Source organism: Pristiophorus japonicus, chromosome 9 (assembly GCF_044704955.1).
Source record: "Pristiophorus japonicus isolate sPriJap1 chromosome 9, sPriJap1.hap1, whole genome shotgun sequence".
NCBI lineage: Eukaryota > Metazoa > Chordata > Chondrichthyes > Pristiophoridae > Pristiophorus > Pristiophorus japonicus.
The window spans coordinates 57,592,968-57,610,012 of record NC_091985.1 but is presented as its reverse complement, the minus strand read 5'-3'; the positions used below and the strand labels follow the sequence as shown (position 1 = coordinate 57,610,012).

Below are 17,045 nucleotides of genomic sequence, written 5' to 3'. Positions count from 1 at the left end.
TTGTATTAGTGTCCCCTAGTTACTAATAGGCTGGGCAGAGTCTGTGATAGAGTAAATAATACCTGGGCTATATAAAGAATTGGCTTGGTGAGTCCAATGGCTTTGCTTGTGCCATGCTTTTTCATGTTCCAATAATGTGCCTATGGCATTTCTTTGAAGATACTCAGAAGTCATTCCCCTGATGGCTCAGATTATAAAGATACCATGAGCCATACAGATCAGAAACACCCATTCCCAGTCTATACTGAGTTAGCCAATCTTAGTTGAGGTGCTCCACTCCCTTGGGCTAGAGAGAGGAAATCAGTGAAGGTTCTTGCTGCTGATCAGTATCCAGTGATCCCTGCTGCAAAGTGTGTGTGTGTGTGTGAATATAGGGGTGAAGAGAAAACCAGGTTTAGCTGTGCTGACCAATTAACCTTCCGACAATGTCTAGGTATGTGAAGATATGGGCAGGTACATCAGGAGCGGTGAGGTCGTATCGAGGATGACTTACTTCCACGCCAAAAAGGGTTGAGTTCACAGGTGTTTCAAAGAAGGACCTAATATTCCAGATCTGGAACTACATCGTAAAGGGTGGAAGATGCCTGTGCGTGGATTTTTTTAACATGTGATGGCCATTGCACACCAGCCACCACACGGGCTTAACAGAGCTAGGTCTTGGTCCAGTGGCAAGGATTAACCAAGACGACTGGAGACCAGCTCTGCTGCACGGACCTAGTGCGCACACACATCGCAGTGTGAGCTGGCCCATGGTGCCCCTGGGCCCTCGCCTCTTCTGGGCCCTGATCATGTCGTTCTACCAACTCTTGCCGCTCTTCCGTCCAAACCTCACCGCTCCTGCTGTACCTGCCCATACCTTTACTTACCTAGACATTGTCAGAAGGTTAATTGGTCAGCACAGCTAAGCCTGGTCTTCTCTTCACCCTTGATGGCAGGAATTCCACAGGAGGGGTAGATCTAGGCCACTGCCAGTGATTTTTTAACAGGATCTGGAGGAAGATAGCTGAGGAGGTCTCTGCCTCAGATACAGTAATAAGGACTGCCACATAGTGCCGTAAAAGTTCAATGATCTTTCGAGGATCGTTAAGAGTGAGAGGGTCGTTTATTCATGCACTCCTTTATTACTTAAATTATAAATCTGACTCTATTTGTTCTCATGCTGTTGCTGTCTCTCAACACTCTGTGGGTTGCCTCCTAAAATGCATGACACATAGGTAGGCTTAGTATGGCACGTTATCTGTCATGAGCTGCGGCTGGTGGTTTTTCGTTGCTGGTTTCTTGCATTTATATAGCACCTCCACACATCCTCTTCCAGTCCGAAAGCCTTCAGCATTCCTCCGACAGAAATATGTTACCTGTTCTGGGACCAGGGGCATCTCTTTAGGATGTGATATTCCTCTCACTTTCATTGAAGAAAAACGGGCTCGACATGGTGGCGGGATCGGCGGCTGGTTGGTGAGCGGAAAAGGAGCGGAGGTGCGGCGGCCCGAGAGCAGCTTGGAGGCCATTTCAGGGAGCAGCGCCAGCTGGTGCAAGAGGGCGATGACTTGGAGAAAGGCGACAGGACTGGACTTCACCAAAATCAAGTTCGTTGATTGGAGCGTGGGCAGGTACAGCAGGAGAGGTGGTAAGCAGCAGAGGAGAGGCGAGATCGGGGCGAAGGAGCGGCGAGAGATTGTGGAGCGACGTGATCGGGGCCCAGGACAGGCGTGCGTTGGGGGCCAGAAGAGGCGAGGGCCCACGGGCAGATAACACTGCAATATGTGCACGCACTAGGTCCATGCAGCAGAGCAGGTCTCCCATCGTCTTGATTAATCCTTGCCACTGGACCAAGACCTAGCCCTGTCAAGCCAATTTGCTGGCTGGTGTGCAACGGCCACCACACGGTTAAAAAAATCCATGCACAGGCATCTTCCACCCTTCAACATGTAGTTCGGGACCTGGAATATCAGGTCCTTCATTGAAACACCTGTGAACTCGTCCCCTTTTTGGTCTGGAAGCAAGTCATTCTCAACACGAGGGACTGCCTAAGAATAGAAGATTTGCCATGATTGATCTATACACACTATTAAGATTGTTTTCTGAGATCTCATAAGATGCTTTCACACTTCGATGTCCACCTGATGAACCACGTGCAACTTCCAAGGCTATTAAACAGAGGACTTTATTACATTCCGACAGTATGGTATAAGTGCTTTGGTGGCTATCTGTGTGTGCCACAAAAGGAGACGGACCTCTGGTAACCATTCCCATTTAAATCTTTGCAGGCAAAGAAGTCACACAACCGCCGCAAACGGGTGCGGAAAGGCGATGGTCCGCCTCAGACCCTGCCACCTACGGACGTGGAGGAGCGAGTGGCAGAATTCATCAGCATCTCAGGTCGACCAACTGCCACTGGTGGCACTGACCCCCACTTGATACCTGAGGGTAAGTCCTGCACACTCCCTGGGCTGGGTTGGGACAATGTGATGCAGTGTCTGTGGACTAGGGTTGGGGCAATGTGATGCATTGTCTCTGGACTAGATAGAATGGAGTTGTGGCCGTCCTTCAAATGAGCCTGTGCTCTGCGACCTTCCTCATGTCACACTGCCCCCTCCTCTGCTGCTAACCACTCATCTGTTGCTTTCTACTTCCAGATGACCAGCCACAGGCAGCGAATCCCTGGGATCACCCCTCCACGTTAGGCCAACATGTGGAGGAGGAGGAATTTGAGGAAGAGGAGTTGACGGAGCAGCTGACTCCAGGGGCGGGGGGGCAGATGCAGTCTACACCTCTTTTACCACTGGCAAATGCCTCGTCCAAGGATGATCTAACATTCCCAGGCTTTGAGATTTCTGAGGTTCCTGGGATTAGTAGTGTGCAGCAACGCAGTTCTGGGGTGGAATCCCGCATGCCATCTCTCCGGAAGGTGAGTCATCAAAGTCGGTCTGCAGACAGACAGGCAGACGCAGAACTGGACATGGTGGGACTGTCCAGGGAGAACATCCAGCTCACCCGTCACCTCCTTGATGTCCTGGGTAGGATTCCTGCAACCATCCAGAATCTCACTGCGACCGTTACGGAGGTAGGGTCGCAGATTGTTGGTGTGAGCTGCGAAACCTGCGAGGCCATCAGTGCCAACACGAGGCCGGTGGCCTCCAACAGTCACACCGGAGTCCTGGAGAGTGTGGCGAGAAGCCTTTCCGAGTTCCCCAATGTGACACCCAGACACACCCCCACACTACCTGTGACTGGCAACACCGATGAAGAGGCTCGTCTGTCAGAAGCCGGGCCTTCCACTCCACGAGCTTGTCCAGTGTCTCCCCAGGCGGCATCTCCATTGTCACTCCCCCAACACAGCAGTGCTCTGACAACGTTGCTGCACGCCATCATGGTGCCACTTTGGGTACAAGAAGCAGACCAGGAGGGGGCTAAGGGTAAGGGGGGGGAAAGCCAGTGGTAAAAGACCATCGGGCAGGGATGGTGGTTATCATGTTGTTGTTCTTGTTGTTGTTGTTGTTGTAGTATAATCACAGTTTAATCATAATTTATGTTATTGTATTAAAGTTTCAACATTTTCAAATTATGTTAATGAAGTTATAAAATTTTACAATGTTTGATAAATTCTTTTGTTCACCTCAACCATTCGTGTGTAGTGTCTCATTTTCAGAATAAAAGGGGAAGTGGTCAACATGGTGGGATAGAGTGGCCAGGCAACAGTCAAACGTGCCATTTACTCTTCAAGCAAAGCGTTCAATTATGAGCTGCTGACATAAGGCTTTTGCAGCAACGAAATTTCCATGATGCCTCCCCTGTGGTTGTGGTGCGGGTAGTGGCGGCATTGGTTCCTCACCAGGCTCCTCTTTCTCGTCCTCCTCCTCCTCCTCCCCTCTCACCTGAGGTGGTCCTGCAGTCCCCATTGGCAAATCCTGTCCCCTAATGATGGCTAAGTTGTGTAGCATGCAGCACACCACAATGTACTCAGAGACCTGCTGAGGGGAGTATTGCAGGCAGCCTCCAGAGTGGTCCAGGCAACAGAAGCGCTACTTGAGCACTCCAATTGTCTGTTCGACGATGTTGCGTGTGGCTACATGGCTCTCATTATAGCGATGCTCGGCTTCGGTCCGAGGGTTCTGGAGGTGGATCATGAGCCAGGTGGTGAGGCCGTAACCTTTGTCCCCGAGCATCCAGCTCTGGCCTTGTGGTTGAAGCTGGAACAGGCCTCGGACAGTGCTCTCATGCAAGATGAAAAATCATGGATGCTCCGTGAATATTGGGCATTGACTGCCATGATTTGCTGAGTATGACTGCAGACGATCTGTACTTCATGGAGTGGAATCCCTTTTGGTTACGGTACACCTCTGCATTATTTAAAGGTGCTCGCAGGGCAATGTGTGTTCAGTCAATGGCACCTGAACCTTGGGGAAGCCAGCAAATCATCCAAAACCTACAATACCCTCATTTTGGGCCTCCTTGGTCATTGGGAAGTTTATGAAGTCCATCCTGCATGTGTACAGTGCAGTAGTCACCTGGAGAATGCTGCAATGTGTAGTGTGCTGCGAGATGGAGCATATGTTACCCGCTGATGCCTGAAAGGAGCCAGAGGCATAGAAGGCAAGTGCCGCAGTCATCTTCACCTCGACGGGCAGTGTAGTCCTGTTCCACTGGTAGGCTACAGGTCTGTCTGTATGAGCTGGCATATCTCAGCAAGCACTTCTTTTCGAAAGCGCAGCCTTCTAACGCACTGTGCCTCAGAGAACTGGAGGTATGAGCGACGTTCCCTGTAAACTCATTGGAGGTAAGGCCTCATCCCCATACATCTGCGACCTCTTCGATTACGTTCAAAATGTTCATCAATAAGCCTTCTTCCAGCTCGACGCCGTATAAATATTGCAGCAAGGAATAATGGCTGACATAATATAGCCTCCATCTTCTAAAATGTCCTTAAATGTCCTTTAAAAATGTTAAAGTCCTGTCCCCTCCGTACAGATTCACACGAGGCATGTAGTGAAGTCAAGGTCACTCTGGACCTGCACCTTTATTTCACACCTTTATTTCACAGCTCTGGAATGCTGCACTTGCCTGAGACCTGTCCTTATAAACCTGTCTCTTGCAAGTGCACCCCTGGTGGTAAGGTATGCTGGTGGTTACAGGTCATATCTTATTACAGTCATGTATGGCATGTTAGGATACAGTTATATATAATAATGTAAGATACATGACATCATCCTGCCCCAAGGTCTTATTGTCTTTATAGGTTCAGTCTCTCAGGTGGCCTATGCTCTCGCGTGGAGCGTCTGAGTTGTGGTTCAGTTGTTTGCCTTGGTGTCTGTTTTTCTTTGGGTGTGGTTGCTGGTATCTTGCCTGGGCTGTCTGTTTCGATTGGTGTGATTGTTGTTGACTCGCCTGGGCTGTCTGTTGGGATTGCTCTTTCCTCAGGTTGTTCCTTCTGTCTGTCCACCAGGTGTGGTGCGAGTTCCACATTGTAGTCTGCCTCTGGTTCCACAGTGTTGTTGGTAAACCTGCTTTTGACTTGGTCTACATGCCTCCGGCAGGTTTTGTCATTGTCCATTTGTACTACCAGTAGCCTGTTTCCTTCTTTGTTCGTTACTGTCCCTGCAAGCCATTTGGGACCCCTGCCATAGTTTAGTACAAACACTTTGTCCCCTATCTCATTCCATCTCCCCCTCGAATTTCTGTCATGGTACTCAGTCAGCTTACGGCGCTTTGCCTCAACGATTTCGTGCATGTCTGGGAGGATTAATGAGAGCCTTGTTTTTAAAGTCCTTTTCATCAACAGTTGCGCGGGGGGAGATCCCAGTCAGTGAGTGCGGACGAGATCTGTGTGCCAGCAGCAGTCGCGACAGGCGGCCCTGCAGTGTGGGACCTTGGATTTTAAGCATGCCTTGTTTAATGATTTGCACTACTCTCTCCGCCTGGCCATTGGAGGCCGGCTTGAACGGTGCCGTCTTGACATGATTTATGCCGTGGTCTTGGAATTCTGCGCTGGTGAAGCACGGACCATTGTCACTGACCAATGTGTCAGGGATTCCGTGCGTTGCAAACATGGTTGCGAGGCTCTCCACAGTGGTGGAGGTTGTGCTCGAGTTTAAAATGGCGCATTCGATCCACTTTGAAAATGCATCTACAACTACGAGGAACATTTTGCCCACGAATGGGCCCGCATAGTCTACGTGCACCCGCGACCACGGTTTGGTAGGCCAGGGCCACGGGCTCAGTGGAGCCTCCCTGGGGGCATTGCTGAGTTGGGCACAAATGGTGCACCTTCGGACGCATCAATACCAGGCCACCAGACGTGGGATCTGGCTATGGCCTTCATGAGAACGATCCCCGGGTGCTCGCGGTGGAGCTCCCGGACAAATGCCTCTCTGCCTCGCAGAGGTATGACTACTCGGCTGCCCCACATCAGGCAGTCTGTTTGTAGTGATAGCTCATGCATGCGCCTGTGAAAGGGTTTTAATTCCTCGGGGCAGGCATCGCGAGCCTCTGCCCAGTCACCGGTTAGGACACATCTTTTTACTAAGGATAACGTGGGGTCGCTGGCCGTCCAGGCTCTGATTTGGCGAGCCGTCATGGGCGAACCTGTGGACTCAAAGGCATTGATTGCCACGACTATCTCACAGTCCTGTTCGTCAGACCCTTCCGTGGTCGCCAAGGGTAGCCTGCTGAGCGCGTCGGCACAGTTGTCTGTGCCTGGTCTGTGCCTTATTGTGTAGTCGTAGGACGGCAGCATGAGTGCCCACCGTTGAATTCGCGCCGAGGCATTGGCGTTTATTGCCTTGCTCTCGGATAGGAGGGACATGAGGGGTTTGTGGTCGGTTTCTAACGCGAACTTGGCCCCGAAAAGGTATTGGTGCATCTTTTTGACACCATACACGCACGCGAGCGCCTCCTTCTCTACCATTCCGTACCCACGCTCCGCCCGCAAAAGTGACCTGGAGGCATAAGCTATGGGTTGTAATTTGCCCGCACTATTAACATGTTGCAAAACGTACCCGACCCCATACGCTGACGCATCGCATGTGAGAACTAGCTTTTTACCTGGGTCAAAGAAAGTCAAAACACTGTTGGAACACAGAAGGTTGCATGCCTTATTGAAGGCGCGTTCCTGGGCGTCCCCCCTAAACCAATCGCACCCCTTCCTGAGTAGCACGTGGAGAGGCTCCAGCAGCGTGCTTAAGTTCTGCATAAAGTTACCAAAGTAATTGAGTAGCCCGAGAAAGGCGCGCAGTTCTGAGACATTCCAGGGCCTGGGTGCCAGGCGAATTGCTTCTGTTTTGGACTCTGTTGGGCGGATTCCATCAGCGGCAATCCTTCTGCCCAAAAATTCAACCTCGGGTGCGAGAAACAGGCACTTGGATTTCTTGACTCGTAGGCCTACCCGATCCAACCGCTTTAGTACTTCCTCCAAATTACGGAGATGGGAGTCGGTGTCCCTGCCCGTGATAAGTATGTCGTCTTGAAATACAACCGTCCCCGGGATGAACTTGAGCAGACTCTCCATGTTGCGCTGGAATATGGCAGCTGCTGACCTGATGCCGAATGGGCATCGATTGTACATGAAAAGGCCTCGACGTGTGTTGATGGTGGTGAGTAGCTTGGATTCCTCGATCAATTCTTGCGTCATATACGCAGATGTGAGGTCTAATTTTGAGAAAAGTTTACCTCCAGCCAATGTGGCAAATAAGTCCTCCGCTCTGGGCAGCGGGTACTGGTCCTGTAGGGAGACTCTGTTTATGGTAGATTTGTAGTCCCCACAGATTCGTACGGATCCATCAGGCTTCATGACTGGGACGATGGGACTTGCCCAGTCGCTAAATTGCACAGGTGATATAATGCCTTCTTGCAGAAGCCTGTCTAGTTCGTGTTCAATCTTTTCCCTCATCACATAGGGTACAGCTCTGGCCTTGTGATGGACCAGTCTAGCATTCTGTGTGATGTAGATTTTGACTTTGGCCCCTTTGAAAGTGCCCACACCTGGCTGAAAGAGATGTTCAAATCGCTTTATAACTGTTGAGCAGGAGGTCCGTTCCTCTAATGACATGGCATGGACATCATCCCATTTCCAGTTTAGTTTTGCCAGCCAGCTTCTCCCCAGCAGTGCTGGGGGATCTCCGGGGTCAATCCACAGGGGAAGTCGGTTCACTGTCCCTTTGTGTGTGACAGAGAGCATGGCGCTGCCGAGGACTGGTACGATTTCTTTGGTATAGGTCCTTAGTGTGGTGTCGACCCTTGTGAGTTTTGGTCTGTCTCTTTTGTGCGGCCACAGTTGTTCAAATTGTTGAGCGCCCATGAGAGATTGACTCGCTCCCGTATCCAGCTCCATGTTGACAGGTATCCCGTTGAGAAGGACCCTCATCATTATAGGAGGCGTCCTGTTGTAGAAGCAGCGGCCATTGATCGTGTTGACCCGCTGTACACCGGTGTTCCGGGTACTGTCCCCACCATCTTCTGGTCTGTTTTCCGACCCATCCGATTCGTATACCAGCCGAGCTGCCGTTTTTTTGCACATGCGGGCCAAATGCCCTGTATATTCACAATTTCTGCAAACAGCCTGCTGAAATCGACATCCCCTTGACGCGTGCCCACCCCCACACTCCAGCACAGACCTGTTCCATTGTTCAAAGAGTTCCCAAAGAATGAGCAGCATCTGGCTGATCTCTCTTGAGCTTCTCTCAGTTTTTAGTTGATTGCTCGCATTGTGGGTTGATGAGGTGTGAACGGCTGTTCCTGTGGCCCTTGATGGCTTCTGCCTGCAGTCAAGAGCCTGTTCTCCCAGTTTTGTCTGTGTGTGGGGGTAGCAGCTTGTTTAGTGCTGTGAACTTCTTCTTCCGATATTTCGTTAGTTGTCGTACGTGCATTGTAAATCAACCTCGTTTCTTCTTCCCCTACCAAGAATGTCTGTGCAACCAGTGCTGCTGCCTCTAAGGTCAGGTTCTTGGTCTCTATGAGCTTTCGTAATATGTCTGCGTGGCCTATTCCTTCAATGAAAAAGTCTCTCAGCATTTCTCTCCTCAGTTCATCGGAGAACTCACATAAACTAGCCAACCTCCGAAGTTCCGCCACGAAGTCGGGTATGCTCTGGCCCACACAACGTCTGTAGTTCTGTAGTTGTAGAACCTGTGTCTGGCCATGTGTAGGCTGCTCTCTGGCTTCAGGTGGTCTCTTACCAGTGTGCTCAATTCTTCAAACGCCTTGCTTGCTGGTTTCTCGGGTGCCAACAGATCCTTCATCAAAGCGTATGTTTTCGAGCCACAGCTGGTCAAGAGATGGGCTCTTCTCTTGTCTGCCTTATCGTCGCCTAACCAGTCTTTGGTTACAAAGCTTTGCTGGAGCCTTTCTATAAAGTCCTCCCAATTGTCTCCCGCATTGTACTTTTCATCTGATCCGTTGTTCGCCATTCTGTGGATTCTGTAATCCCGTAACCTGTCGCCACTGTAAAGTCCTGTCCCCTCAGTACAGATTCACACGAGACATGTAGTGAAGTCAAGGTCACTCTTGGCCTGCACCTTTATTTCACAGCTCTGGAATGCTGCACTTGCCTGAGACCTGTCCTTATATACCTGTCTCTTGCAAGTGCACCCCTGGTGGTAAGATATGCTGGTGGTTACAGGTCATATCTTATTACAGTCATGTATAGCATGTTAGAATACAGTTATATATAATAATGTAAGATACATGACAAAAAAGAACTATAAACTGACATAAACTTTACTATGAAAAACGCAGCCTTCTTTTCCCAATCCTTTTATGCTCTCAACTTCTCCTCCGTTTTCAAGATGGCGCCGTTAGCTCCTGGTGCGCCCTTGGTCTGACCTGAGTTCAACTGGTTTTTGCTGGCAAATTCCCGGACGGACGCTAAATCAGGCGATGTGTCCAAAAGTTGCGCCCGGGGCACTAGCGCAGCGTTGCACACCAATTTACGTCACCCAAACGGTGTAAATATCGGGCGGGCGCTGAGTTTTAGCGCTGCCGCAAAACCATTGCCAAAAGTTCCACCCGGACGCAAAATGTTGTGCGCCTTGTTTCGCGCCAAAAAAAAAATCATTTTTGCGTCCCTCCCAGGGACTAAACAGGGCACAAATTAACCAAAAATCCAGCCTTTGGACTTTAAGCTTCAGAGCTTTTGATCGACAAAACCATTTTTTTCTTTTCAATTGCTTGTTAGATTAATAGAGGTGATACTGTTTCCATTTGAACCTTATTGTGGAATTCTTATTTGAACAATAGACCTTTTTGAAGTAGTTTTGTTAGGTCTGGCTAGTCCATATCCAAACACCTTCCAAAAAATATCTTGCATTTGCCACTGTTTCAGACTGTTCCATAATGAGAGTTAATTACAAGAAGGGTCAGCAGCAGACGGTGGGCACAGACTCACACATCCTTTCCAACAGGCAAAACAGTGAGTGGAAAGTGACTAAAGTGACCGGGGAGAGGTAGCTATTACACAGCAGGATGGCGAGCAGTATATTAGCAACAGAGAATGGTGCTCAATATAAGCAGAAATAACATTAATTGCATTGATAGAGGATGTGGGGAAAATAAAAAATCTATTCAATGAAAGATGAGCCAATTTACTACTGACTGCTGCGTACCCAAGTGATTTGTAAGGACGAGAATGGTTTATCATAGAAAGCATGGCTGAAGTAAAACTGTTCTTATATTTTTTTAAACATACATCAAAAGATTTATGTTAAAAAGTAATTGAAAAACCTTTTACTAATAAAAAATCATTCTTTGTTTCTTGCACTCACCAGAATCTATGTACTAACGTTTATCATTACCCTTGCAGACATATGATGTAACAGCTAATGTGAATATTTTGGATGTTGCAAAGGACATTGAAGTGAAAACCAAGCAGGCCCTGAGTTTACAAGCCAATAAATAGCTCCCACATATTTAATAAATTGTGAGGAATTTATTGGAGAGCCCAAGCTCTTTCTCGTGGCCAGCTTTTGCCCAGTTTATTGCTATTGTGCTGCAGCTTTTAAAAATCATTGCTGTTTTTTTGGAGGATCTACCTGCTGTTTTGGACCAAGCAGAATTTCATATTTGAATTTTTTGCTGGTGGAAAGCCAGCAAATAATTAAGACCAGGGGAGGCCACATTGCGCCATTTTGCTTGTTAAATCTTCGAAGTTGCTTGGGTTGCTCGGGTACATCTGTCTCATTTTATTTGGCCAGGGCTAGGGGTTGCGTGATTCGGGCCCCTCCCACAAAGTTTCGGGCGCCTGGAGCTACTGCATATGCACGCACACTGTAGCACACCTGTGCAGAGGTCCTGGCACTGTTTTCAGCGCAGGGACCTGGCTCCTCCCCCCACAGCTTGTTCTGCGCTGCGCCAAGGGCCTGGATCGATCTGAGGGAGTGGAGAATACCGAGGTAAGTTTTCGGCGCAGTTTTGAGCACGGAAATCAGGCGTGGCTCGCGGGGCTGCAGGCGTTCTAGGCGCAGCCCGAAACCTGACCCCTATATGTGTAAGCCTAGATTGTGAATGATTGCATGCTATCCAGCTGTGGAGGCATATCACAGTTAAGTCAGATTCTGTACTGATCAACATCCACACATAAGCACTTTTCAACAGGGGTCATTAGATAATGATCGGTGATCCTGGCTGATTTTTTTTCCCTTTCGCTAGCTTGGTTATTCTGTAGCCAATGGAGCCTTTACCACTGACCTCGCTGACTACATTGGCTCCTCTTCCCTCAGTGCCTCAAATTTAAAGTTTTCATCCTCATGTGTATGGACATTATCGTCGCCAGCTTGGTGGCCTGGGTTGTTACTGGCAGCAGCAGCGCACTGCCAGTTTTGCATCTCCTCTGACTTGTGCAGGAGCCAGTAGCACTGCCGCCATCGCCCCTCACCCCCCCCCACCCCCATCCCCCGCCTCCGCTGCACCCAAAATGAGAAATCGTTTGCGCCTGGTTAGCAAATTTCTCCCCCTTGGTGTTTTATAGTAATGGCAGTATTATTGGGCTCAATTTTGCCCAAAGCCGTTTTTTGGCACATTGCCCGGTTTTCTAGGCCAGAAATACTCTAAAAATATTTGTGCCAAGTTTCCCCGCTATATTTTTCAAAATCGGCGCCACGCAGCCTATCTGGTCGCCTCAGGGGTGGAGCCTGCTGTCTGCGCCAAAATAATGATGCCGCACCTTCTGCACATGCGCAAAAAAAAAGGTCGTTTTTGACGTTATTCCTATGGGCGCGCTTGCGGAGTATAGCTACCGGTCTGCAAGTGACCATTTTTAAAGAGCCAGTTGTGTGTGTGAGAATGCTGAGTGCTGTGTGAGAGCATTGGAAAAATGGGATCTGCTATATAAGATGCGACGCGATGCAAGGACCAAGAATTTCTTACAGGATGAAGTGGAGGCACCAGTTACTGTGATTGAGGCCAGATAGCAGGAGCTGGACACCAGCAGAGGTCACATAAAAGTTCCACCAAAAGACACGAAGAAATGGTGGAACAAACTTGCACAAGATTACTGTGCAATGGTGACCAGCCCGAGATCTGGAGGCCAGTGCAAAAATAAATGGCAAGATCTTGGTCAAGTAGTTAGCGTAAGTAATATTTTCAGTTATTCAATGCAATTGCAATTGTAATGTAAATGTGACCATTCAGCAAAAAGACACCTTCTCTAAAAAGTTGTATTTTCATCTTAGAAGAGGAAAGTGGCACATAACAAAAGGGAAAGAACTCGAACAGGAGGAGGCCCGGCAAATCTGCAGCTATTGACACCCTTGGAAGAGAGGGTTGCTGCTTTGTGGGTCCTGCCTGGAGAAAAGCAACCACCACTGCACAAGCTGGGCCCACACTCGAGGGAGAGGGTAAATCGTGCAAATTCCACAGTATGGCTTTGCTAAATGTTAAGCACTGCGCGGGCTAACCATGCTTCGGTTCATGGGGATGTCTCCATCAGCTACGCTTCAGTTGATGCAATGTGCTATCATTCATCGTGGTCCTTCAAATCAGCCTGCTGCCTGCGCTGTGTGAGCCTACTCATGCCACCCTGCCCCCTCCTCTGCTGCTAACTATTTGTCTGTTCTGTTATATTATGCAGAACTTGAGGCCAACCCTGACGATGCAGAAGAAGATTCAGACGAGGACAAGCCTGAAGAGCAGAACATCGTCCAACCCCACCTTCCAGACCAAGAGCATGGGGGTGAGGGGGAGGGGGAGGGGAAGGGGATGGATGAAGCCCCCACTGTTGTACTCACTTTTGAGGATGTACAGGTGCCGCCCATTGATGTGCCAGCCCCTTCTGTGAGTAGTGGTTTGTGTTGGTGGGATATTCCATGGTTTGCCACCGTCCAAGGCTGCGGGTCCCACAGGGATGCTGCAGGCCACACCCAGGGTGAGGAGGGGAAGGAGAGCTCAACTACGCTCTCCTGAGGTGCAGAATCTAACAGATGTGGTCCAGATGATGGCAAAGAGTGCGGAGAGCATTGACCTTACGCGATCACTCCTGGACACCATCAGTGGGGTGGGTGATGAGGTATCGGGACTGTCGGGAGAAGTAACAACACTCTCATGAGAAAGGGGAACGATGTCCGGGACCATGAATGAGGGAATTTCTCAGTCAGCTGAAACCACGTCAGTGACCATGAGGGAGGGAATGTCACAGATAGTTCAAATACTCTCAGTGAACATGAGGAAGGGAATGTCGGAGTTAGCTGCTGAAATAAGGGAACATGCCCAGACCCCGCGCCCATTGACAGAATCAGCTGCCACTCCCACTCCAATCCCCAGACCAGCCTCTGAAGTGCCCCAAGCCGTGCCCTCCACATTGCCGCCTGCGCCCCCCCACCCTGCCCCCCCACTCCCGCACCTCCCCGGGTGCGCACTACCCGAGATGTTAGAAGGAATTAGCTTGGTGCCAACCCCAGAAACACTGCACCACTGCCTGCGGGCAGGGGTGGTGGAGTCACCAAGAACAAGCACGGCGGGCGGTCTTAGAGTAAGGTGGAGGAGAGATGGGTGCAGCCTTTCTTTGCTGCTGTTGTTGTTGTTGTTGTTGTCTTTATTACTGTTGTAACTTGTTCTCAATTTAAAAGTTTTTTGTAAGCCATGTAAATTTACAAGTTTAAAGTTAGTAAATTATCTTAAAGTTTTTAAGTGATCTTAGAGTTTGTAAGTGATCTTAAAATTTGTAAGTGATCATAAAGTTTGTAAATAATCTTAACTGAAAACTTTAAAAGTTTGATACAAGAATATTTTTATTTAAGTTAAGTACAAGTGTTTGTTAAACTTTGGAATGAAATATATTTTAAATTATAACTGAATCATTTACATTATTTGTTCCATTAACACAATACAACATTACAGAACAGATCCAAACAGTAAACGTGGTCCATATGGAATAGTTGCCCTGAGCCTTCAGGCAGCAAAGCGTTCACGGATGAGCGCGCAAGGCCTGAGCAATCGTTAAAGGGGCACGATGGCCCACGCTCCTCCGTCATCGTGCTCCAGGTTCAGGTAGTTGCATGGCTTCCTCATCCTCCTCATCCTCCTGCTCGTCATTTGCATCTTCCTCATCATCAGCCACACTCACCTGCCAGTTGCTGCTGCCTCATGATGGCTAAGTTATGCAGCATGCAGCACACAACAGTGAACTGATTGACAATCTCAGGGGAGTATACCAAGTAGCCTCTGGAATGGTCCAGGCATTGGGAACGCTGTTTCAAAATGCCAATGGTCCTCTCTATGATGCTGCGCATTGTATTCCCAGTCAGCTTCCGTCCGGGTTACACCTAGGAGCCTCATGAGCCAGGTGGCGAGGCCGTACCCATTGTTTCCCAATAGCCAGCTCTGCCCTTCTGGCTGCTGCTGAAACATGGCTGATATATCGCTCTCATGTAGGATGAATGCATTATGGGTGCTCCCAGGGTATCTTGCATCAACTGACATAATGCGATGCATATCGTCACAGTCGAGCTGCATGTTCATGGAGTGGAAGCCTTTTCTGTAACTAGATCTCGGAATCCTCCAAAGGTGCTCGCAAGGCGATGTGGATACAATCAATGCAGCCATGTACCTTTGGGAAGCCAGCAATCCTGGAGAAGCTCACAGCCCTGTTACACTTTGATTGGGTGGTCATGGGGAACTTTATGTAGTCATTGCTCTGGGCATATAGTGCAGCAGTCACCTGCCGAATGCAGACATGTGTTGCATGTTGAGAAATAGCACACACGTTGTAGCTTGGAAGGATCCGGATGCATAGAATGAAAGTGCAGCTGTAACCTTCACTTCAACTGACAAAGCAGTCCTCCTGACACTTCTAAGTTGCAGGTCTGATTTCACCAACTCACAGATCTCAGTTACAACTGCTTTGCAGAATCGCAGTTTTCTGACATAATCTGCATTACTCAGGTGCAGGTACGAATGCCTGTCTCGATATACCCGAGGTGGGTAAGGCCTCCTGCCCAGCACCCTATGGGCTCTGAGGTTCCTCGTGCGATGACGTTGAATCAATTGTCTCCTCTGCAGCACCATGAGGCAGAAGGCTCGCACAAGGTATGACATTGTCAGTATTGCCCCCGTGCTTAAATTTTACCTTTGCAAGAAGCTCAAAATGGCAGGAAGGCAGGACAAGTTCTTTGTTCTCTCAGCCCAAGGTCTGTATGGACCACACCCAGGTCTGAGCAAGTGCAGTGATCGGGAACACTCCCCCTCCCCACCCCAACCTCCCCTGGGCTCATTGCAATCTTGTGTTTGTTTTTTTCCGATCACGTTCAACAGCATTTTCTTCTCCCCGCCGCCCCCCCCCCCAACCCCTCCCCGCCGCCAATCCCAACGGCTCATTTGGTGCCTGGTGCAGTCTTCCGATCGCCACCTCTCCCCTGGGCTTGTTTTGCAGCCGAGTCCTGAGCCCCTGCATCCGGGCATGAGGCCGATTCTGCCGTCTGTCGCTTCGACCCTCCAAGACATTCAGTGGTGGCGTGTGAGTTAAAAAAAAATGAAAACTTCAGAATTCCATCAAACTTCCATCTACACCGTTGTAAAGTAAAAATATGTCATTTTTATTATGCATATTTAAAGTGTTCTTACCTCCTTCCAAAACTTCAATGAGAAACAATGGCGTCTTTCTGCGCCAATTTTTCAATGCGTGCTGCTTTTTCTTAACTCACCAGAAGGTTTTTCGGAAGTGGCCAGATACGCCGACCGAGTATAAAAAAATATGGGGCAAACTTTGACAAATGATAAAAACTGGCACAGACATGAGGTAACGTCCCCTATGACGTCAAAAAAAACGAACCTAAAAAAATTGTAACTCAGTTACACTGGCACAGATTCCTTGGGGAAACTTCACTTAAAAAACTTACGCCAAAAAAACGGTGCAAATGACCGGGGAAAATTAATCCCATAGAAAGTATTGTTTAAGAAGCATTGAAATCTATTGAGTAAAGGTTCCTACTTACCTGCTGTGGAATGAAAAGAAATTCTTTTTCTGCTTCATGTAATTAGATTCTAAACTTTAATTGAGTAGAAATCATTTGCAGCTTGTAAGATTTGCTGAAGAATTACAGAAATGGTAAAAAAAAAAGATGGATTGCAACAAATTTGTACAATGATAACTGAGCCAGTTTGTCAGATTACTTGTTAGAATTGATTCTTCTGCTTATTTAATCATTTTGATCATTTAGACATCATTGATATATTTGAAATTGGGATGGAGCTGCAAGAATATTCAGATCTACAAAAAAACCGTACTAAGAAGCTGTCTTAGGGACACAAGCTGTGCACATCTGTGCAGAGATCGCAGTTGACAGAAAATATCTAACTGTAAAAAGAGGCAGTGGTGAGTGATACTCATGTGCTTGCACAGGGTAAAAGAGCCAGGTTGTTGTACAAAACTCTTGAGTAGGCTCTTGGCGATGAGGACAATGGCAAGTTTGCTGGGACAGAACAGCTAGGTATTTTGTTCTATCATTGAACTTGATTAAGTTTTGGGAAAAATGTACATAAAATCATCATCATGTGGCTCCCTCAGAGTGAACTCCCAGTACTGTGCCATTAGAGAGGAAGTTATTTCCCAGCAGGAAGACAGG

At 48.6% G+C, this 17,045-nt stretch overlaps 1 protein-coding gene across 1 annotated transcript in view; it reads left to right on the top strand.

Moving 5' to 3' along the window:
* Positions 1 to 16,723, top strand: part of LOC139273893 (uncharacterized) — a 92,024-nt gene extending 75,301 nt beyond the window's left edge. Inside the window, exons 8-11 of the mRNA XM_070890968.1 lie at positions 2,268 to 2,427; positions 2,637 to 3,416; positions 13,058 to 13,159; positions 16,641 to 16,723. Coding sequence (XP_070747069.1) covers positions 2,268 to 2,427; positions 2,637 to 3,416; positions 13,058 to 13,159; positions 16,641 to 16,723 — 1,125 coding nt within the window. The remainder of the gene's footprint in view (positions 1 to 2,267; positions 2,428 to 2,636; positions 3,417 to 13,057; positions 13,160 to 16,640) is intronic.
* The last annotated feature ends 322 nt before the right edge of the window (positions 16,724 to 17,045 follow it).